Source organism: Rhinoderma darwinii, chromosome 4 (assembly GCF_050947455.1).
Source record: "Rhinoderma darwinii isolate aRhiDar2 chromosome 4, aRhiDar2.hap1, whole genome shotgun sequence".
In the NCBI taxonomy this organism is placed as follows: domain Eukaryota; kingdom Metazoa; phylum Chordata; class Amphibia; order Anura; family Rhinodermatidae; genus Rhinoderma; species Rhinoderma darwinii.
In genome coordinates, this window is record NC_134690.1 from 410,158,868 (window position 1) to 410,184,217 (window position 25,350).

Below are 25,350 nucleotides of genomic sequence, written 5' to 3' on the forward strand. Positions count from 1 at the left end.
TGACGATTGCGCTATTGTTAAGTGATAAGCGGCGTCCACACATCTTACATCTCACTAAAATAATCAGGACTCTGCAGCAGAAGACGACATTTCTTCCAGCAGTCCCAGTCCTTGGGGCTAATGCACGGACACTCCATGAGGGACCGTATTCCCCAGGAAGGCTCCATAATACACCATACCATTTTGCGGTCTGTAATACAGTTGTGTGCACGTCCATACTGTAGCCCTGATATCACACAGAGCTTTCCTTTTCATGAATTGCATGAGAATGCACAAGAAAAAATGGGGCATCATACAGCGTATTTTAGGGGAGGGTCCATAATAGAGTAGAGTAGAGTAGAGGCTCCGGGGGGCACGTACAGGGCCATTGTTAGATGAGCGTCCACTTATTTGCCTGTCCAGTCTGTTGGGGGAATCCGTGTGTTTGTGGTTTGTGTGAAGCGAGTAGATCAGGAATATCAGGTGGGCGAGTTCACTGGTCAACCAAACCCACAACGAACACAATTCTAGAAGGAAATCCCTCCCAACATTGAAAGCCTCTGTCCAGGGAAGATTCCAGAATACAACTGACCCGTCTGAAGAACGTTCCTGCCCATGTCCGTTCTGTTACTATTGTTGGATCCTACGGCAACCTCTGTAGGCCGCTCACGTCTCACGCAGTCATCTGACCAGACTCCTTCTAATAAGCTCTAGTATTTTAATTAAGCAAATGCATTCATAACAATATCAAAAACAAAATCGCTAATAACTTAAATCCTTTCCATTCGAATATAAATGTTGTGATGCTGGAGAGGCCTGAAGAACAAGCACGAAGAGTATAAGAGGTACAGGGAGTGGGACATGGCAGCCATCAAATCAAAAGACACAGGAGGACGAGAGCGACGGGAAGGAGGAGACGAGAGCGACGGGAAGGAGGAGGCGAGAGCGACGGGAAGGAGGAGGCGAGAGCGACGGGAAGGAGGGGGCGAGAGCGACGGGAAGGAGGGGGCGAGAGCGACGGGAAGGAGGGGGCGAGACCGACGGGAAGGAGGAGGCGAGACCGACGGGAAGGAGGAGGCGAGACCGACGGGAAGGAGGAGGCGAGACCGACGGGAAGGAGGAGGCGAGACCGACGGGAAGGAGGAGACGAGACCGTCGGGAAGGAGGAGAAGAGACCGACAGGAAGGAGGAGACGAGACCGACAGGAAGGAGGAGACGAGACCGACAGGAAGGAGGAGACGAGACCGACAGGAAGGAGGAGACGAGACCGACAGGAAGGAGGAGACGAGACCGACAGGAAGGAGGAGACGAGACCGACAGGAAGGAGGAGACGAGACCGACAGGAAGGAGGAAACGAGAGAAAGGCCAGAACCAGAACACGAAAGAACTCCACCCTGAACAACGAGGACACAACGGAGGCGAACAACACGCAGAGCAGGAGGTGACGGAGAAAGGCCGAGGTTACCCATGTGGGGAGGTCAGGAGTGGAGAACCAGAGAGCACGAGGCCCGGACAGAGGAGAATGAGGTGAGAGGACAGGTTTATCATCATCTAATCATGGTTTAGTATTCGGTCTTCTTGCCGGTTGGTGTCAAATAGCCGTGGAACAAACATTAGCGCGTGAGTCTCTGAAGAAATGTTAATGTCCCGGAGGCCTCTCACTTGTATGGGACGGTCTCCTGACAACGGTTCATTGACTCAATGATTGATTCTCCATAAGGCAGCGACGGTCTAAGGCCAACTAATGGTTTCAATCAGCCCAGTGGGTGGACCATGGCGGGACATGATGAAGCCACCAGTTGGTATGGACTTATTTATTTCTGGTTGCTTCATCTAATCACTGCACATGATGGCAGGTTCACACAGGGCAGTTTAGGGTAGGGACTGGATCCAATCAAAGCTGTACTGTGTGGACAGGGCCGAAGAACTCGATCAGATATCTCCCCTGCTATGATACACCACTGCAGAAACGTTGTCTTCATGGGCCCGGCGATCACTTTACCTTAACCACAAGTCCCCTCTGTATCTCACTTACATGACCGCTCAATAAACACTTCATAAATCTTCTTACAGGAGAAACATGCCAAAAATCATTCTCAAGTCTTTGACCCTTCTTACCGGACCCTGTAAGGCACAAGGTTACAACAGCTGCCACCCAACACAACCGTCCAAGGAAGGAAAATGGTTACAACGTGAAAGTCCATCCTCTCAATCTAGCCTACGCTCATGGGAGAGGTCACCGCGTCTAGAGCGTTCTCACTTGTACAAGGAGACGAGAGGAGATGGAGACAGAACATTGTACAGGATGATGGAGACTGAACTGATCCCCGACCAGTGGAACCCGCCACATGATGCCCACAGCAGCCACGTCCTCTTTTCTCCAAAAAACAGTTGCTTTGATTAAAGCTTTACAGGTCAATTGGATCGGACCCAGTGACAAACTGCCAAGACTTCAGCGGGCCATACTGATAGGGGTCATTGCTCAATTTCTTCAGTATGGAGCCTCAACCCTCTAAGAAGATTAGCAAATCATAGAAACTGTTTTGGAGAATATAAGCAGCAGTGAGTGGTAGACTTTAATGGCACTTTGAGCAGGTAACACAATGAGTCCATGACGGGTGGATATACGCCCCAGTAGTACCCATTGAAGGCCATGAACCAGTTGTAGGTGGTATAGTCTCTCAGTGTCTACGGGTATTAGCCACGTGTCACCAGCCCACGTCTGGGAGCTGTAATGGAGAAGATCCTGGTGGGAGGGAAGGGAGATGAGAGATGCAGGGATATTACAGAGCAGAATTGTCCAAGTCATAACCGGATCAGGACGACCATAACAGATGGTTAAAGCCTTGCAGCTGTGTAGACGGGTGACATTGACGTGGGAGGTGTGGACAGAGCCGGGTTCTGTCCTCTCAGCGTGTGACTGTAGCCCGTCTGGTAGGGATATGACAAGGGTGAATATGTTCCAATAATTAAGCCTAAAAAGTATAGAAAAAGGAAAACAAAAGTTCTTACAGTAGATGTGCTGCTCGACACCCACCCCCGGCCAAACTAAGAAGAACAGTAGAGGATGGGGCATTATGGGGCTGGGGGTAAGATCTCGATTTATATCTAATGAGAGATTAATCACAGGCCTTATCCAGAAATCTAACATTGGACCTAGAGGACTGGAGACTCCAGAACTAGCACTAAGGATGAAGGGTCTTCTGTTCCCACCAGCGATCTCAAAATTCTGCCTTCTACAGTCCCAGGTACCCCAATGACCTGGGTGACAAATCTAAGATTGGTCTTAGTTTAATGAACAGACGGCCAATAGGAGAGAGAAAGAAGCTGAAAGATCCCAAACACATGGTGTGGCCAGAAGCACAATCCACCATCAAGACGCCAGGAACACCCGTCCATGTATGTGCAGGAGGGGGAGCGCCGGGACATGTCCCTTGTGCCAGGGATACACGGGTCCTGGACAATGGCAGGTAATGGTCAGTAGGAAACATGAAAGCTACAACACAGGTCATCTAATAAAGGGAAAGCAGACGTGTAACCTTGAGAAGCAACACAAAGAAGGGGTTAACAGAGCACAAGGGGGGAAACGTGTGGTAGTTTAGAGTCAGGGGCGGAGGAGAGGGTTACCATGTCGGAGATGCAGGGAGTGGAGGCAAAACACAAGGAGGCTCCAAACAGCAGGAGGAAGAGGAGGGGGACACGAGAGGTTACAGATCTCCAAACCTACAAAGCTTCAACTCGTTTATTAACCGTTTTCACAAAATATGAACACACAACACCACCACTGCCACCACCACCATCATCATCATCATCATAAGTACCACCACCACCATCATCATCACTACCACCACCACCATCATCATCATTATCACTACCACCACCACCATCATCATCATTATCATCATCATCATCAGTACCACCACCACCATCATCATCATCAGTACCACCACCACCATCAGTACCACTACCACCATCATCATCACTACCACCATCATCATTATCAACATCAGTACCACCACCACCACCATCATCAGTACCACCACGACCACCATCATCAGTACCACTACCACCATCATCATCACTACCACCACCATCATCATCAGTAGCACCACCATCATCATCATCACTACCACCACCATCATCATCATCAGTAGCACCACCACCATCATCAGTACCACCACCACCACCACAATCATCATTAGTACCACAACCACCATCATCATCATCACTACCACCACCACCATTATCATCATCAGTACCACTACCACCATCATCATCATTACCACCATCAGTACCACTACCACCATCATCATCACGACCACCACCATCATCATCACTACCACCACCACCATCATCACTACCACCACCACCACCATCATCACTACCACCACCACCATCATCATCATCATCACTACCACCACCACCACCATCACCATCACTACCACCACCATCAGTACCACTACCACCAACACAACTACATACTCCCCCAACCCGTTACACTGTAGTTGTAATAATCCACCCTACACAACCACATACTCCCCCAATCCTTGTTATACTGTAGTAATAATCCATCCTACACAACCACATACTCCCCCCCCCCAATCCCTGTTATACTGTAGTCATAATCCACCCTACACAACCACATACTCCCCCAATCCTTGTTATACTGTAGTAATAATCCATCCTACACAACCACATACTCCCCCCCCCAATCCCTGTTATACTGTAGTAATAATCCACCCTACACAACCACATACTCCCCCAATCCCTGTTATACTGTAGTAATAATCCACCCTACACAACCACATACTCCCCCAATCCTTGTTACACTGTAGTAATAATCCACCATACACAACCACATACACCCCCCCCCCCAATCCCGGTTATACTGTAGTAGTAATAATCTACCCTACACAACCACATACTCCCCTAATCCCTGTTATACTGTAGTAATAATCCACCCTACACAACCACATACTCCCCCAATCCCTGTTACACTATAGTAATAATCCACCCTACACAACCACATACTCCCCCAATCCCTGTATTACTATAGTAATAATCCACCCTACACAACCACATGCTCCCCCAAATCCCTGTTATACTGCAGTAATAATCCACCCTACACAACCACATATTCCCCCAATCCCTGTTATACTGTAGTAATAATCCACCCTACACAACCATATACTCCCCACAATCCTTGTTATACTGTAGTAATAATCCACCCTACACAACCACATACTCCCCCAATCCCTGTTATACTGTAGTAATAATCCACCCTACACAACCACATACTCCCCAAATCCCTGTTATACTGTAGTAATTATCCACCCTACACAACCACATACTCCCCCCCAATCCGTTATACTGTAGTAATAATCCACCCTACACAACCACATACTCCCCCCAATCCGTTATACTATAGTAATAATCCACCCTACACAACCACATACTCCCCTCAATCCGTTATACTGTAGTAATAATCCACCCTACACAACCACATACTCCCCAATCCCTGTATTACTATAGTAATAATCCACCCTACACAACCACATACTCCCCCAATCCCTGTATTACTATAGTAATAATCCACCCTACACAACCACATGCTCCCCCAAATCCCTGTTATACTGCAGTAATAATCCACCCTACACAACCACATATTCCCCCAATCCCTGTTATACTGTAGTAATAATCCACCCTACACAACCATATACTCCCCACAATCCTTGTTATACTGTAGTAATAATCCACCCTACACAACCACATACTCCCCCAATCCCTGTTATACTGTAGTAATAATCCACCCTACACAACCATATACTCCCCACAATCCTTGTTATACTGTAGTAATAATACACCCTACACAACCACATACTCCCCAAATCCCTGTTATACTGTAGTAATTATCCACCCTACACAACCACATACTCCCCCCAATCCGTTATACTATAGTAATAATCCACCCTACACAACCACATACTCCCCTCAATCCGTTATACTGTAGTAATAATCCACCCTACACAACCACATACTCCCCCAATCCCTGTTATACTGTAGTAACAACCCACCCTACACAACCACATACTCCCCCCCCCCCAATCCCTGTCATACTGTAGTAATAATCCATCCTACACAACCACATACTCCCCCCAATCCCTGTTATACTGTAGTAATAATCCACCCTACACAACCACATACACCCACAATCCCGGTTATACTGTAGTAAAAATCCACCCTACACAACCACATACACCCCAAATCCCTGTAATACTGTAGTAATAATCCACCCTACACAACCACATACACCCACAATCACTGTTATACTGTAGTAATAATCCACCCTACACAACCACATACTCCCCCCAATCCTTGTTATACTGTAGTAATAATCCACCCTACACAACCACATACTCCCCCCAATCCTTGTTATACTGTAGTAATAATCCACCCTACACAACCACATACACCCCCAATCCCTGTTCTACTGTAGTAATAATCCACCCTACACAACCATATACTCCCCACAATCCTGGTTATACGGTAGTAATAATCCACCTTACACAACCACATACACCCCCAATCCCTGTTACACTGTAGTAATAATCCACCCTGCACAACCACATACTCCCCCAATCCCTGTTATACTGTAGTAATAATCCACCCTGCACAACCACATACTCCCCCAATCCCTGTTATACTGTAGTAATAATCCACCCTACACAACCACATACACCCACAATCCCTGTTATACTGCAGTAATAATCCACCCTACACAACCACATATTCCCCCAATCCCTGTTATACTGTAGTAATAATCCACCCTACACAACCACATACTCCCCCAATCCCTGTTATACTGTAGTAACAACCCACCCTACACAACCACATACTCCCCCCCCCAATCCCTGTCATACTGTAGTAATAATCCATCCTACACAACCACATACTCCCCCCAATCCCTGTTATACTGTAGTAATAATCCACCCTACACAACCACATACTCCCCCAATCCCTGTTACACTGTAGTAGTAATAATCCATCCTACACAACCACATACACCCCCAATCACTGTTATACTGTAGTAATAATCCACCCTACACAATCACATACACCCCAATCCCTGTTATACTGTAGTAATAATCCACCCTACACAACCACATACACCCACAATCCCTGTTATACTGTAGTAATAATCCACCCTACACAACCACATACTCCCCCAATCCCTGTTATACTGTAGTAATAATCCACCCTACACAACCACATACACCCACAATCCCGGTTATACTGTAGTAATAATCCACCCTACACAACCACATACACCCCAAATCCCTGTAATACTGTAGTAATAATCCACCCTACACAACCACATACACCCACAATCACTGTTATACTGTAGTAATAATCCACCCTACACAACCACATACTCCCCCCAATCCTTGTTATACTGTAGTAATAATCCACCCTAGACAACCACATACTCCCCCCAATCCTTGTTATACTGTAGTAATAATCCACCCTACACAACCACATACACCCCCAATCCCTGTTCTACTGTAGTAATAATCCACCCTACACAACCATATACTCCCCACAATCCTGGTTATACGGTAGTAATAATCCACCTTACACAACCACATACACCCCCAATCCCTGTTACACTGTAGTAATAATCCACCCTGCACAACCACATACTCCCCCAATCCCTGTTATACTGTAGTAATAATCAACCCTACACAACCACATACACCCCCAATTCCTGTTACACTGTAGTAATAATCCACCCTACACAACCACATACTCCCCCAATCCCTGTTATACTTTAGTAATAATCCACCCTACACATTCACATACTCCCCCAATCCTTGTTATACTTTAGTAATAATCCACCCTACACAACCACATACTCCCCCAATCCCTGTTACACTGTAGTAATAATCCACCCTACACAACCACATACTCCCCAAACCCTGTATTACTACAGTAATAATCCACCCTACACAACCACATACTCTCCCAATCCCTGTTATTCCGTAGTAATAATCCACCCTAGACAACCACATACTCCCCCCAATCCCTGTTATACTGTAGTAATAATCCATCCTACACAACCACATACTCCCCCAATCCCTGTTATACTGTAGTAATAATCCACCCTACACATTCACATACTCCCCCAATCCTTGTTATACTTTAGTAATAATCCACCCTACACAACCACATACTCCCCCAATCCCTGTTACACTATAGTAATAATCCACCCTACACAACCACATACTCCCCAATCCCTGTATTACTATAGTAATAATCCACCCTACACAACCACATGCTCACCCCAATCCCTGTTATACTGCAGTAATAATCCACCATACACAACCACATACTCCCCCCCCAATCCCTGTTATACTATAGTAATAATCCACCCTACACAACCATATGCTCCCCCCAATCCCTGTTATACTGCAGTAATAATCCACCATACACAACCACATACTCCCCCAATCCCTGTTATACTGTAGTAATAATCCACCCTACACAACCACATACTCCCCACAATCCTTGTTATACTGTAGTAATAATCCACCCTACACAACCACATACACCCCCAATCCCTGTTCTACTGTAGTAATAATCCACCCTACACAACCATATACTCCCCACAATCCTGGTTATACGGTAGTAATAATCCACTTTACACAACCACATACACCCCCAATCCCTGTTACACTGTAGTAATAATCCACCCTGCACAACCACATACTCCCCCAATCCCTGTTATACTGTAGTAATAATCAACCCTACACAACCACATACACCCCCAATCCCTGTTACACTGTAGTAATAATCCACCCTACACAACCACATACTCCCCCAATCCCTGTTATACTTTAGTAATAATCCACCCTACACATTCACATACTCCCCCAATCCTTGTTATACTTTAGTAATAATCCACCCTACACAACCACATACTCCCCCAATCCCTGTTATTCCGTAGTAATAATCCACCCTAGACAACCACATACTCCCCCAATCCTTGTTATACTTTAGTAATAATCCACCCTACACAACCACATACTCCCCCAATCCCTGTTACACTATAGTAATAATCCACCCTACACAACCACATACTCCCCCAATCCCTGTTACACTATAGTAATAATCCACCCTACACAACCACATACTCCCCAATCCCTGTATTACTATAGTAATAATCCACCCTACACAACCACATGCTCACCCCAATCCCTGTTATACTGCAGTAATAATCCACCCTACACAACCACATACTCCCCCCCAATCCCTGTTATACTATAGTAATAATCCACCCTACACAACCATATGCTCCCCCCAATCCCTGTTATACTGTAGTAATAATCCACCCTACACAACCACATACTCCCCCAATCCCTGTTATACTGTAGTATTAATCCACCCTACACAACCACATACTCCCGCAATCCCTGTTACACTGTAGTAATAATCCACCCTACACAACCACATACTCCCGCAATCCCTGTTACACTGTAGTAATAATCCACCCTACAGAACCACATACTCCCCCCCCAATCCCTGTTATACTGTAGTAATAATCCACCCTACACAACCACATACTCCCCCAATCCCTGTTATACTGTACTAACAACCCATCCTACACAACCACATACACCCCCAATCCCTGTTATACTGTAGTAATAATCCACCCTACACAGCCACATACTCCCCCAATCCCTGTTATACTGTAATAATAATCCAACCTACACAACCACATACTCCCCCAATCCCTGTTATACTGTAGTAATAATCCACCATACACAACCACATACTCCCCCAATCCTTGTTATACTTTAGTAATAATCCACCCTACACAACCACATACTCCCCAATCCCTGTATTACTATAGTAATAATCCACCCTACACAACCACATACACCCACAATCCCTGTTACACTGTAGTAATAATCCACCCTACACAACCATATACTCCCCACAATCCTGGTTATTCCGTAGTAATAATCCACCCTACACAACCACATACTCCCCCAATCCCTGTTACACTATAGTAATAATCCACCCTACACAACCACATACTCCCCCAATCCCGGTTATTCTGTAGTAATAATCCACCCTACACAACCACATACTCCCCCCAATCCCTGTCATACTGTAGTAATAATGCACCCTACACAACCACATACTCCCCCAATCCTTGTTATACTATAGTAATAATCCACCCTACATAACCACATACTCCCCCAATCCCTGTTATACTGTAGTAATAATCCACCCTACACAACCACATACTCCCCCAATCCCTGTTACACTGTAGTAATAATCCACCCTGCACAACCACATACTCCCCCAATCCCTGTTATACTGTAGTAATAATCCACCCTACACAACCACATACACCCACAATCCCTGTTATACTGCAGTAATAATCCACCCTACACAACCACATATTCCCCCAATCCCTGTTATACTGTAGTAATAATCCACCCTACACAACCACATACTCCCCCAATCCCTGTTATACTGTAGTAACAACCCACCCTACACAACCACATACTCCCCCCCCCAATCCCTGTCATACTGTAGTAATAATCCATCCTACACAACCACATACTCCCCCCAATCCCTGTTATACTGTAGTAATAATCCACCCTACACAACCACATACTCCCCCAATCCCTGTTACACTGTAGTAGTAATAATCCATCCTACACAACCACATACACCCCCAATCACTGTTATACTGTAGTAATAATCCACCCTACACAATCACATACACCCCAATCCCTGTTATACTGTAGTAATAATCCACCCTACACAACCACATACACCCACAATCCCTGTTATACTGTAGTAATAATCCACCCTACACAACCACATACACCCACAATCCCTGTTATACTGTAGTAATAATCCACCCTACACAACCACATACTCCCCCAATCCCTGTTATACTGTAGTAATAATCCACCCTACACAACCACATACACCCACAATCCCGGTTATACTGTAGTAATAATCCACCCTACACAACCACATACACCCCAAATCCCTGTAATACTGTAGTAATAATCCACCCTACACAACCACATACACCCACAATCACTGTTATACTGTAGTAATAATCCACCCTACACAACCACATACTCCCCCCAATCCTTGTTATACTGTAGTAATAATCCACCCTACACAACCACATACACCCCCAATCCCTGTTCTACTGTAGTAATAATCCACCCTACACAACCATATACTCCCCACAATCCTGGTTATACGGTAGTAATAATCCACCTTACACAACCACATACACCCCCAATCCCTGTTACACTGTAGTAATAATCCACCCTGCACAACCACATACTCCCCCAATCCCTGTTATACTGTAGTAATAATCAACCCTACACAACCACATACACCCCCAATTCCTGTTACACTGTAGTAATAATCCACCCTACACAACCACATACTCCCCCAATCCCTGTTATACTTTAGTAATAATCCACCCTACACATTCACATACTCCCCCAATCCTTGTTATACTTTAGTAATAATCCACCCTACACAACCACATACTCCCCCAATCCCTGTTACACTGTAGTAATAATCCACCCTACACAACCACATACTCCCCAAACCCTGTATTACTACAGTAATAATCCACCCTACACAACCACATATTCTCCCAATCCCTGTTATTCCGTAGTAATAATCCACCCTAGACAACCACATACTCCCCCCAATCCCTGTTATACTGTAGTAATAATCCACCCTACACATTCACATACTCCCCCAATCCTTGTTATACTTTAGTAATAATCCACCCTACACAACCACATACTCCCCCAATCCCTGTTACACTATAGTAATAATCCACCCTACACAACCACATACTCCCCAATCCCTGTATTACTATAGTAATAATCCACCCTACACAACCACATGCTCACCCCAATCCCTGTTATACTGCAGTAATAATCCACCATACACAACCACATACTCCCCCCCCAATCCCTGTTATACTATAGTAATAATCCACCCTACACAACCATATGCTCCCCCCAATCCCTGTTATACTGCAGTAATAATCCACCATACACAACCACATACTCCCCCAATCCCTGTTATACTGTAGTAATAATCCACCCTACACAACCACATACTCCCCACAATCCTTGTTATACTGTAGTAATAATCCACCCTACACAACCACATACACCCCCAATCCCTGTTCTACTGTAGTAATAATCCACCCTACACAACCATATACTCCCCACAATCCTGGTTATACGGTAGTAATAATCCACTTTACACAACCACATACACCCCCAATCCCTGTTACACTGTAGTAATAATCCACCCTGCACAACCACATACTCCCCCAATCCCTGTTATACTGTAGTAATAATCAACCCTACACAACCACATACACCCCCAATCCCTGTTACACTGTAGTAATAATCCACCCTACACAACCACATACTCCCCCAATCCCTGTTATACTTTAGTAATAATCCACCCTACACATTCACATACTCCCCCAATCCTTGTTATACTTTAGTAATAATCCACCCTACACAACCACATACTCCCCCAATCCCTGTTATTCCGTAGTAATAATCCACCCTAGACAACCACATACTCCCCCAATCCTTGTTATACTTTAGTAATAATCCACCCTACACAACCACATACTCCCCCAATCCCTGTTACACTATAGTAATAATCCACCCTACACAACCACATACTCCCCAATCCCTGTATTACTATAGTAATAATCCACCCTACACAACCACATGCTCACCCCAATCCCTGTTATACTGCAGTAATAATCCACCATACACAACCACATACTCCCCCCCAATCCCTGTTATACTATAGTAATAATCCACCCTACACAACCATATGCTCCCCCCAATCCCTGTTATACTGCAGTAATAATCCACCATACACAACCACATACTCCCCCAATCCCTGTTATACTGTAGTAATAATCCACCCTACACAACCACATACTCCCCACAATCCTTGTTATACTGTAGTAATAATCCACCCTACACAACCACATACTCCCCAAATCCCTGTTATACTATAGTAATAATCCACCCTACACAACCAAATACTCCCCCAATCCCTGTTATACTGTAGTAATAATCCACCCTACACGACCACATACTCCCTCAATCCCTGTTATACTGTAGTAATAATCCACCCTACACAACCACATACACCCCCAATCCCTGTTATACTATATTAATAATCCACCCTACACAACCAAATACTCCCCCAATCCCTGTTATACTGTAGTAATAATCCACCCTACACAACCACATACTCCCGCAATCCCTGTTACACTGTAGTAATAATCCACCCTACACAACCACATACTCCGCACAATCCTTGTTATACTGTAGTAATTATCCACCACACAACCACATACTCCCCCCAATCCCTGTTATACTGTAGTAATAATCCACCCTACACAACCACATACTCCCCCAATCCCTGTTATACTGTAGTATTAATCCACCCTACACAACCACATACTCCCGCAATCCCTGTTACACTGTAGTAATAATCCACCCTACACAACCACATACTCCCGCAATCCCTGTTACACTGTAGTAATAATCCACCCTACAGAACCACATACTCCCCCCCCCAATCCCTGTTATACTGTAGTAATAATCCACCCTACACAACCACATACTCCCCCAATCCCTGTTATACTGTACTAACAACCCATCCTACACAACCACATACACCCCCAATCCCTGTTATACTGTAGTAATAATCCACCCTACACAGCCACATACTCCCCCAATCCCTGTTATACTGTAATAATAATCCACCATACACAACCACATACACCCCCAATCCCTGTTATACTGTAGTAATAATCCACCCTACACAACCACATACTCCCCCAATCCCTGTTATACTGTACTAACAACCCATCCTACACAACCACATACACCCCCAATCCCTGTTATACTGTAGTAATAATCCACCCTACACAACCACATACTCCCCCAATCCCTGTTATACTGTAATAATAATCCACCCTACACAACCACATACTCCCCCAATCCCTGTTATACTGTAGTAATAATCCACCATACACAACCACATACTCCCCCAATCCTTGTTATACTTTAGTAATAATCCACCCTACACAACCACATACTCCCCAATCCCTGTATTACTATAGTAATAATCCACCCTACACAACCACATACACCCACAATCCCTGTTACACTGTAGTAATAATCCACCCTACACAACCATATACTCCCCACAATCCTGGTTATTCCGTAGTAATAATCCACCCTACACAACCACATACTCCCCCAATCCCTGTTACACTATAGTAACAATCCACCCTACACAACCACATACTCCCCCAATCCCGGTTATTCTGTAGTAATAATCCACCCTACACAACCACATACTCCCCCCAATCCCTGTCATACTGTAGTAATAATGCACCCTACACAACCACATACTCCCCCAATCCTTGTTATACTATAGTAATAATCCACCCTACACAACCACATACTCCCCCAATCCCTGTTATACTGTAGTAATAATCCACCCTACACAACCACATACTCCCCCAATCCCTGTTACACTATAGTAATAATCCACCCTACACAACCATACTCCCCCAATCCCTGTTATTCCGTTGTAATAATCCACCCTACACAACCACATACTCCCCCCAATCCCTGTTATACTGTAGTAATAATCCATCCTACACAACCACATACTCCCCTCGATCCGTTATACTGTAGTAATAATCCACCCTACACAACCACATACTCCCCCAATCCCTGTTATACTGTAGTAATAATCCACCCTACACAACCACATACTCCCCCAATCCCTGTTATACTGTAGTAATAATCCACCCTACACAACCACATGCTCCCCCCAATCCCTGTTATACTGTAGTAATAATCCACCCTACACAACCTCATACTCCCCCAATCCGTTATACTGTAGTAATAATCCACCCTACACAACCACATACTCCCCCAATCCCTGTTATACTGCAGTAATAATCCACCCTACACAACCACATACTCCTCCAATCCCTGTTATACTGTAGTAATAATCCACCCTACACAACCACATACTCCCCCCAATCCCTGTTATACTGTAGTAATAATCCACCCTACACAACCACATACTCCTCCAATCCCTGTTATACTGTAGTAATAATCCACCCTACACAACCAGATACACCCACAATCCCTGTTATACTGTAGTAATAATCCACCCTACACGACCACATACTCCTCCAATCCCTGTTACACTGTAGTAATAATCCACCCTACACAACCACATACTCCGCACAATCCTTGTTATACTGTAGTAATTATCCACCACACAACCACATACTCCCCCCAATCCCTGTTATACTGTAGTAATAATCCACCCTACACAACCACATACTCCTCCCAATCCGTTATACTATAGTAATAATCCACCCTACACAACTAAATACTCCCCCAATCCCTGTTATACTGTAGTAATAATCCACCCTACACAACCACATACTCCCCCAATCCCTGTTATACTGTAGTATTAATCCACCCTACACAACCACATACTCCCGCAATCCCTGTTACACTGTAGTAATAATCCACCCTACACAACCACATACTCCCGCAATCCCTGTTACACTGTAGTAATAATCCACCCTACAGAACCACATACTCCCCCCCCAATCCCTGTTATACTGTAGTAATAATCCACCCTACACAACCACATACTCCCCCAATCCCTGTTATACTGTACTAACAACCCATCCTACACAACCACATACACCCCCAATCCCTGTTATACTGTAGTAATAATCCACCCTACACAGCCACATACTCCCCCAATCCCTGTTATACTGTAATAATAATCCACCCTACACAACCACATACTCCCCCAATCCCTGTTATACTGTAGTAATAATCCACCATACACAACCACATACTCCCCCAATCCTTGTTATACTTTAGTAATAATCCACCCTACACAACCACATACTCCCCAATCCCTGTATTACTATAGTAATAATCCACCCTACACAACCACATACACCCACAATCCCTGTTACACTGTAGTAATAATCCACCCTACACAACCATATACTCCCCACAATCCTGGTTATTCCGTAGTAATAATCCACCCTACACAACCACATACTCCCCCAATCCCTGTTACACTATAGTAACAATCCACCCTACACAACCACATACTCCCCCAATCCCGGTTATTCTGTAGTAATAATCCACCCTACACAACCACATACTCCCCCCAATCCCTGTCATACTGTAGTAATAATGCACCCTACACAACCACATACTCCCCCAATCCTTGTTATACTATAGTAATAATCCACCCTACACAACCACATACTCCCCCAATCCCTGTTATACTGTAGTAATAATCCACCCTACACAACCACATACTCCCCCAATCCCTGTTACACTATAGTAATAATCCACCCTACACAACCATACTCCCCCAATCCCTGTTATTCCGTTGTAATAATCCACCCTACACAACCACATACTCCCCCCAATCCCTGTTATACTGTAGTAATAATCCATCCTACACAACCACATACTCCCCTCGATCCGTTATACTGTAGTAATAATCCACCCTACACAACCACATACTCCCCCAATCCCTGTTATACTGTAGTAATAATCCACCCTACACAACCACATACTCCCCCAATCCCTGTTATACTGTAGTAATAATCCACCCTACACAACCACATGCTCCCCCCAATCCCTGTTATACTGTAGTAATAATCCACCCTACACAACCTCATACTCCCCCAATCCGTTATACTGTAGTAATAATCCACCCTACACAACCACATACTCCCCCAATCCCTGTTATACTGCAGTAATAATCCACCCTACACAACCACATACTCCTCCAATCCCTGTTATACTGTAGTAATAATCCACCCTACACAACCACATACTCCCCCCAATCCCTGTTATACTGTAGTAATAATCCACCCTACACAACCACATACTCCTCCAATCCCTGTTATACTGTAGTAATAATCCACCCTACACAACCAGATACACCCACAATCCCTGTTATACTGTAGTAATAATCCACCCTACACGACCACATACTCCTCCAATCCCTGTTACACTGTAGTAATAATCAATCCTACACAACCACCTACACCCCCAATCCCTGTTATACTGTAGTAATAATCAATCCTACACAACCACCTACACCCCCAATCCCTGTTATACTGTAGTAATAATAAACCCTACACAACCACATACTCCCCCCCCCAATCCCTGTTATACTGTAGTAATAATCCACCCTACATAACCACATACTCCCCCAATCCGTTATACTGTAGTAATAATCCATCCTACAGAACCACATACTCCCCCCCCCAATCCCTGTTATACTGTAGTAATAATCCACCCTACACAACCACATACTCCCCCCAATCCCTGTTACAATGTAGTAATAATCCACCCTACACAACCACATACTCCCCAATCCCTGTTATACTGTAGTAATAATCCACCCTACACAACCACATACTCCCCCCAATCCCTGTTATACTGTAGTAATAATCCACCCTACACGACCACATACTCCTCCAATCCTTGTTATACTATAGTAATAATCCACCCTACACAACCAGATACACCCACAATCCCTGTTATACTGTAGTAATAATCCACCCTACACAACCACATACACCCCCAATCCGTTATACTGTAGTAATAATCCACCCTACACAACCACATACTCCCCCCCCCAATCCTTGTTATACTGTAGTAATAATCCACCCTACACAACCACCTACTCCCCCAATCCCTATATTACTGTAGTAATAATCCATCCTACACAACCACATACTCCCCCCAATCCCTGTGATACTGTAGTAATAATCCACCCTACACAACCACATACTCCCCCAATCCCTGTTATACTGTAGTAATAATCCACCCTACACAACCACATACACCCACAATCCCTGTTATACTGTAGTAATAATCTATCCTACACAACCACATACTCCCCCAATCCCTGTTATACTGTAGTAATAATCCACCCTACACAACCACATACTCCCCCAATCCTTGTTACACTGTAGTAATAATCCACCCTACACAACCACATACTCCCCCAATCCCTGTTATACTGTAGTAATAATCCACCCTACACAACCACATACTCCCCCCAATCCGTTATACTGTAGTAATAAGCCACCATACACAACCACATACTCCTCCAGTCCGTTATACTGTAGTAATAATCCACCCTACACAACCAGATACACCCACAATCCCTGTTATACTGCAGTAATAATCCACCCTACACAACCACATACTCCCCCAAACCCTGTTATACTATAGTAATAATCCATCCTACACAACCATACACCCCCAATCCGTTATACTGTAGTAATAATCCACCCTACACAACCACATACTCCCCCCCCCAATCCCTGTTATACTGTAGTAATAATCCACCCTACACAACCACATACTCCCCCAATCCTTGTTATACTATAGTAATAATCCACCCTACACAACCAGATACACCCACAATCAATGTTCTACTGTAGTAATAATCCACCCTACACAACCATATACACCCCCAATCCGTTATACTGTAGTAATAATCCACCCTACACAACCACATACTCCCCCCCCCAATCCCTGTTATACTGTAGTAATAATCCACCCTACACAACCACATACTCCCCCAATCCTTGTTATACTGTAGTAATAATCCACCCTACACAACCACATACACCCCCAATCCGTTATACTGTAGTAATAATCCACCCTACACAACCACATACTCCCCCAATCCCTGTTATACTGTAGTAATACTCCACCCTAGACAACCACATACCCCCCAATCCTTGTTATACTGTAGTAATAATCCACCCTACACAACCACATACTCCCCCAATCCTTGTTATACTGTAGTAATAATCCACCCTACACAACCACATACTCCCCCAATCCGTTATACTGTAGTAATAATCCACCCTACACAACCACATACTCCCCCAATCCCTGTTATACTGTAGTAATAATCCACCCTACACAACCACATACACCCCCAATCCCTGTTATACTGTAGTAATAATCCACCCTACACAACCACATACTCCCCCAATCCCTGTTATACTGTAGTAATAATCCACCCTACACAACCACATACACCCACAATCCCTGTTATACTGTAGTAATAATCCACCCTACACAACCACATACTCCCCCAATCCCTGTTATACTGTAGTAATAATCCACCCTACACAACCACATACTCCCCCAATCCCTGTTATACGGTAGTAATAATCCACCCTACACAACCACATACTCCCCCAATCCCTGTTATACTGTAGTAATAATCCACCATACACAACCACATACTCCTCCAGTCCGTTATACTGTAGTAATAATCCACCCTACACAACCACATACACCCCCAATCCCTGTTATACTGTAGTAATAATCCATCCTACACAACCACATACTCACCCAATCCCTGTTATACTGTAGTAATAATCCACCCTACACAACCACATACACCCCCAATCCCTGTTATACTGTAGTAATAATCCACCCTACACAACCACATACTCCCCCAATCCCTGTTATACTGTAGTAATAATCCACCCTACACAACCACATACACCCACAATCCCTGTTATACTGTAGTAATAATCCACCCTACACAACCACATACTCCCCCAATCCCTGTTATACTGTAGTAATAATCCACCCTACACAACCACATACTCCCCCAATCCCTGTTATACTGTAGTAATAATCCACCCTACACAACCACATACTCCCCCAATCCTTGTTATACTATAGTAATAATCCACCCTACACAACCAGATACACCCACAATCAATGTTCTACTGTAGTAATAATCCACCCTACACAACCATATACACCCCCAATCCGTTATACTGTAGTAATAATCCACCCTACACAACCACATACTCCCCCCCCCAATCCCTGTTATACTGTAGTAATAATCCACCCTACACAACCACATACTCCCCCAATCCTTGTTATACTGTAGTAATAATCCACCCTACACAACCACATACACCCCCAATCCGTTATACTGTAGTAATAATCCACCCTACACAACCACATACTCCCCCAATCCCTGTTATACTGTAGTAATACTCCACCCTACACAACCACATACCCCCCAATCCTTGTTATACTGTAGTAATAATCCACCCTACACAACCACATACTCCCCCAATCCTTGTTATACTGTAGTAATAATCCACCCTACACAACCACATACTCCCCCAATCCGTTATACTGTAGTAATAATCCACCCTACACAACCACATACTCCCCCAATCCCTGTTATACTGTAGTAATAATCCACCCTACACAACCACATACACCCCCAATCCCTGTTATACTGTAGTAATAATCCACCCTACACAACCACATACTCCCCCAATCCCTGTTATACTGTAGTAATAATCCACCCTACACAACCACATACACCCACAATCCCTGTTATACTGTAGTAATAATCCACCCTACACAACCACATACTCCCCCAATCCCTGTTATACTGTAGTAATAATCCACCCTACACAACCACATACTCCCCCAATCCCTGTTATACGGTAGTAATAATCCACCCTACACAACCACATACTCCCCCAATCCCTGTTATACTGTAGTAATAATCCACCATACACAACCACATACTCCTCCAGTCCGTTATACTGTAGTAATAATCCACCCTACACAACCACATACACCCCCAATCCCTGTTATACTGTAGTAATAATCCACCCTACACAACCACATACACCCACAATCCCTGTTATACTGTAGTAATAATCCACCCTACACAACCACATACTCCCCCAATCCCTGTTATACTGTAGTAATAATCCACCCTACACAACCACATACTCCCCCAATCCCTGTTATACTGTAGTAATAATCCACCCTACACAACCACATACTCCCCCAATCCGTGTTATACTGTAGTAATAATCCACCATACACAACCACATACTCCTCCAGTCCGTTATACTGTAGTAATAATCCACCCTACACAACCACATACACCCCCAATCCCTGTTATACTGTAGTAATAATCCACCCTACACAACCACATACTCCCCCAATCCCTGTTATACTGTAGTAATAATCCACCCTACACAACCACATACACCCCCAATCCCTGTTATACTGTAGTAATAATCAATCCTACACAACCACCTACACCCCCAATCCCTGTTATACTGTAGTAATAATCCACCCTACACAACCACATACTCCCCCAATCCCTGTTATACTGTAGTAATAATCCACCCTACACAACCACATACACCCACAATCCGTTATACTGTAGTAATAATCCACCCTACACAACCACATACTCCCCCAATCCCTGTTATACTGTAGTAATAATCCACCCTACACAACCACATACTCCCCCAATCCCTGTTATACTGTAGTAATAATCCACCCTACACAACCACATACTCCCCCAATCCCTGTTATACTGTAGTAATAATCCACCATACACAACCACATACTCCTCCAGTCCGTTATACTGTAGTAATAATCCACCCTACACAACCACATACACCCCCAATCACTGTTATACTGTAGTAATAATCCACCCTACACAATCACATACACCCCAATCCCTGTTATACTGTAGTAATAATCCACCCTACACAACCACATACACCCACAATCCCTGTTATACTGTAGTAATAATCCACCCTACACAACCACATACTCCCCCAATCCCTGTTATACTGTAGTAATAATCCACCCTACACAACCACATACACCCCCAATCCCTGTTATACTGTAGTAATAATCAATCCTACACAACCACCTACACCCCCAATCCCTGTTATACTGTAGTAATAATCCACCCTACACAACCACATAGTCTCCCCAATCTCACAACCAAGTCACATCCTATAACATCCCCCCACTTAGCCGCTTACCACATGTGATGCTAGCCCCAACACATAATTTGTTTTAGTAAAGATCCCAACCTACACAAGGAACGACCTACTCATAAAGTTATCCCCATCCTTTTGTTCAACCTCTCCATAGACCCCTTTCTCAGACACTTACTCACGTTGACGCCGTTTGAGGGGATACATGTTGGCCCCACGGAGTTGAAGCTCTCAGCTTTTGCAGACGATATATTGTTATATATCACCAACCCACGAACCTCTCTTGATGCATTATTATCTGATGTCATCAAATTTGGCTCAATATCAGGTTTTAAAATTAATACAACTAAGTCTGAGGCACTGCTCCTAAAAGGCCCTGCAAACCCCTCTTGGGCCCCTAGATATGACTTCCACTGGAACACCACCTCTCTTACCTACTTGGGCATCCAAATCACGAGATCCCCTAGTGGTCTATACAAGCAGAATATAGGAGCCTTCATTTCATATCTGGGGTCCCAACTTACCACATGGCGAGGCTTCACACTCTCCTTCCTGGGTAGGGCAAATCTCCTAAAAATGGTCATATTTCCCAAGCTATTATACATTTTCCAATCTCTCCCAGTCTTTTTAAAACCACGGGACATTGGGGTAATTAATGGGCTATTTCGCCGTTTCATATGGAACAACAAAAGACCACGAATTGGACTAAATATTTTGCAACAACACAAAACAAATGGGGGTATAAACTTCCCGGACATACAACGGTATAACATGGCCTCCCAGCTACGCATTGTGGGGGACTGGTTACAACAAACCTCGGTATACACACACACACCATATTGGAAGGTCAATTTTCCCCTCATATATCGTTGACTAACCTCCTACATACCCCATACTCGGAACTCCCTGAGGGCATCACCGAAAATCCCTTATTGTTCACAACATGGAAATCTTGGACCAAGACTAGACCGTCACTGTCACTCAATCCGAGATACTCCCTGTCCCTGCAATTCCTGAAAAATCCTACTTTTCAACATGGTCAACCGCCCCCAATATTCATACTTTGGCACGTGGGAGGCCTGAGTAGTGTTGGGAAACTAGTGGATAAATCCAGGAGACCGATATATATCTTTAATGATCTAAGATTGCAATATGATGTAGAGGGTCCGCACCCGTCCTACCTACAAGCTGACAGCTACATCACGAAGATACTACATCACATGACGGATAGCGACTGGGATGATCCCCTCCTGGCACTGACACCAGTCAGACAACACTCCCCCAAACTAATAACCACATATTACCAACTACTCCCCCATAAATGGGATTACTCTAAATCCAAGGCGGGAATAATCCGCTGGACCACTTCACTAGCTGACATGACGGTAGACGATATCCTGGCTGCTCTGCAAACAGCAAATAAATACCTCCCATCAGCAATGTATTGGGAAATGGCATATAAAATAACCCACAGAGCTTACATCTCCCCACATAGAGGCTTTCTGATGGGCAACGCCACTGATCACTCCTGCCCCAAATGCTCCTCGCCCAACGCAGATTTACTTCACTGTCTGTGGTTGTGTCCCCAAATAAGAGTATTCTGGACGCAAATTCATTCTTGTCACGAACAACCCGCTACACTCTCGTCACCAACGACCCGCTACACTCTCGTCACCAACGACCCGCTACACTCTCGTCACCAACGACCCGCTACACTCTCGTCACCAACGACCCGCTACACTCTCGTCACCAACGACCCGCTACACTCTCGTCACCAACGACCCGCTACACTCTCGTCACCAACGACCCGCTACACTCTCGTCACCAACGACCCGCTACACTCTCGTCACCAACGACCCGCTACACTCTCGTCACCAACGACCCGCTACACTCTCGTCACCAACGACCCGCTACACTCTCGTCACCAACGACCCGCTACACTCTCGTCACCAACGACCCGCTACACTCTCGTCACCAACGACCCGCTACACTCTCGTCACCAACGACCCGCTACACTCTCGTCACCAACGACCCGCTACACTCTCGTCACCAACGACCCGCTACACTCTCGTCACCAACGACCCGCTACACTCTCGTCACCAACGACCCGCTACACTCTCGTCACCAACGACCCGCTACACTCTCGTCACCAACGACCCGCTACACTCTCGTCACCAACGACCCGCTACACTCTCGTCACCAACGACCCGCTACACTCTCGTCACCAACGACCCGCTACACTCTCGTCACCAACGACCCGCTACACTCTCGTCACCAACGACCCGCTACACTCTCGTCACCAACGACCCGCTACACTCTCGTCACCAACGACCCGCTACACTCTCGTCACCAACGACCCGCTACACTCTCGTCACCAACGACCCGCTACACTCTCGTCACCAACGACCCGCTACACTCTCGTCACCAACGACCCGCTACACTCTCGTCACCAACGACCCGCTACACTCTCGTCACCAACGACCCGCTACACTCTCGTCACCAACGACCCGCTACACTCTCGTCACCAACGACCCGCTACACTCTCGTCACCAACGACCCGCTACACTCTCGTCACCAACGACCCGCTACACTCTCGTCACCAACGACCCGCTACACTCTCGTCACCAACGACCCGCTACACTCTCGTCACCAACGACCCGCTACACTCTCGTCACCAACGACCCGCTACACTCTCGTCACCAACGACCCGCTACACTCTCGTCACCAACGACCCGCTACACTCTCGTCACCAACGACCCGCTACACTCTCGTCACCAACGACCCGCTACACTCTCGTCACCAACGACCCGCTACACTCTCGTCACCAACGACCCGCTACACTCTCGTCACCAACGACCCGCTACACTCTCGTCACCAACGACCCGCTACACTCTCGTCACCAACGACCCGCTACACTCTCGTCACCAACGACCCGCTGCACTCTCGTCACCAACGACCCGCTACACTCTCGTCACCAACGACCCGCTACACTCTCGTCACCAACGACCCGCTACACTCTCGTCACCAACGACCCGCTACACTCTCGTCACCAACGACCCGCTACACTCTCGTCACCAACGACCCGCTACACTCTCGTCACCAACGACCCGCTACACTCTCGTCACCAACGACCCGCTACACTCTCGTCACCAACGACCCGCTACACTCTCGTCACCAACGACCCGCTACACTCTCGTCACCAACGACCCGCTACACTCTCGTCACCAACGACCCGCTACACTCTCGTCACCAACGACCCGCTACACTCTCGTCACCAACGACCCGCTACACTCTCGTCACCAACGACCCGCTACACTCTCGTCACCAACGACCCGCTACACTCTCGTCACCAACGACCCGCTACACTCTCGTCA

At 45.5% G+C, this 25,350-nt stretch overlaps 1 protein-coding gene across 2 annotated transcripts in view; it reads right to left on the bottom strand.

The window, feature by feature from the left end:
• Nucleotides 1–683: 683 nt before the first annotated feature.
• KLC4 (kinesin light chain 4) overlaps nucleotides 684–25,350 on the bottom strand; it is a 52,348-nt gene continuing 27,681 nt past the window's right edge. For both annotated transcript variants that reach the window (XM_075863539.1, XM_075863538.1), the window contains exon 13: nucleotides 684–2,954. In XM_075863539.1, the coding sequence (XP_075719654.1) occupies nucleotides 2,949–2,954 (6 nt within the window). In that variant the 3' untranslated portion in view covers nucleotides 684–2,948. The remainder of the gene's footprint in view (nucleotides 2,955–25,350) is intronic.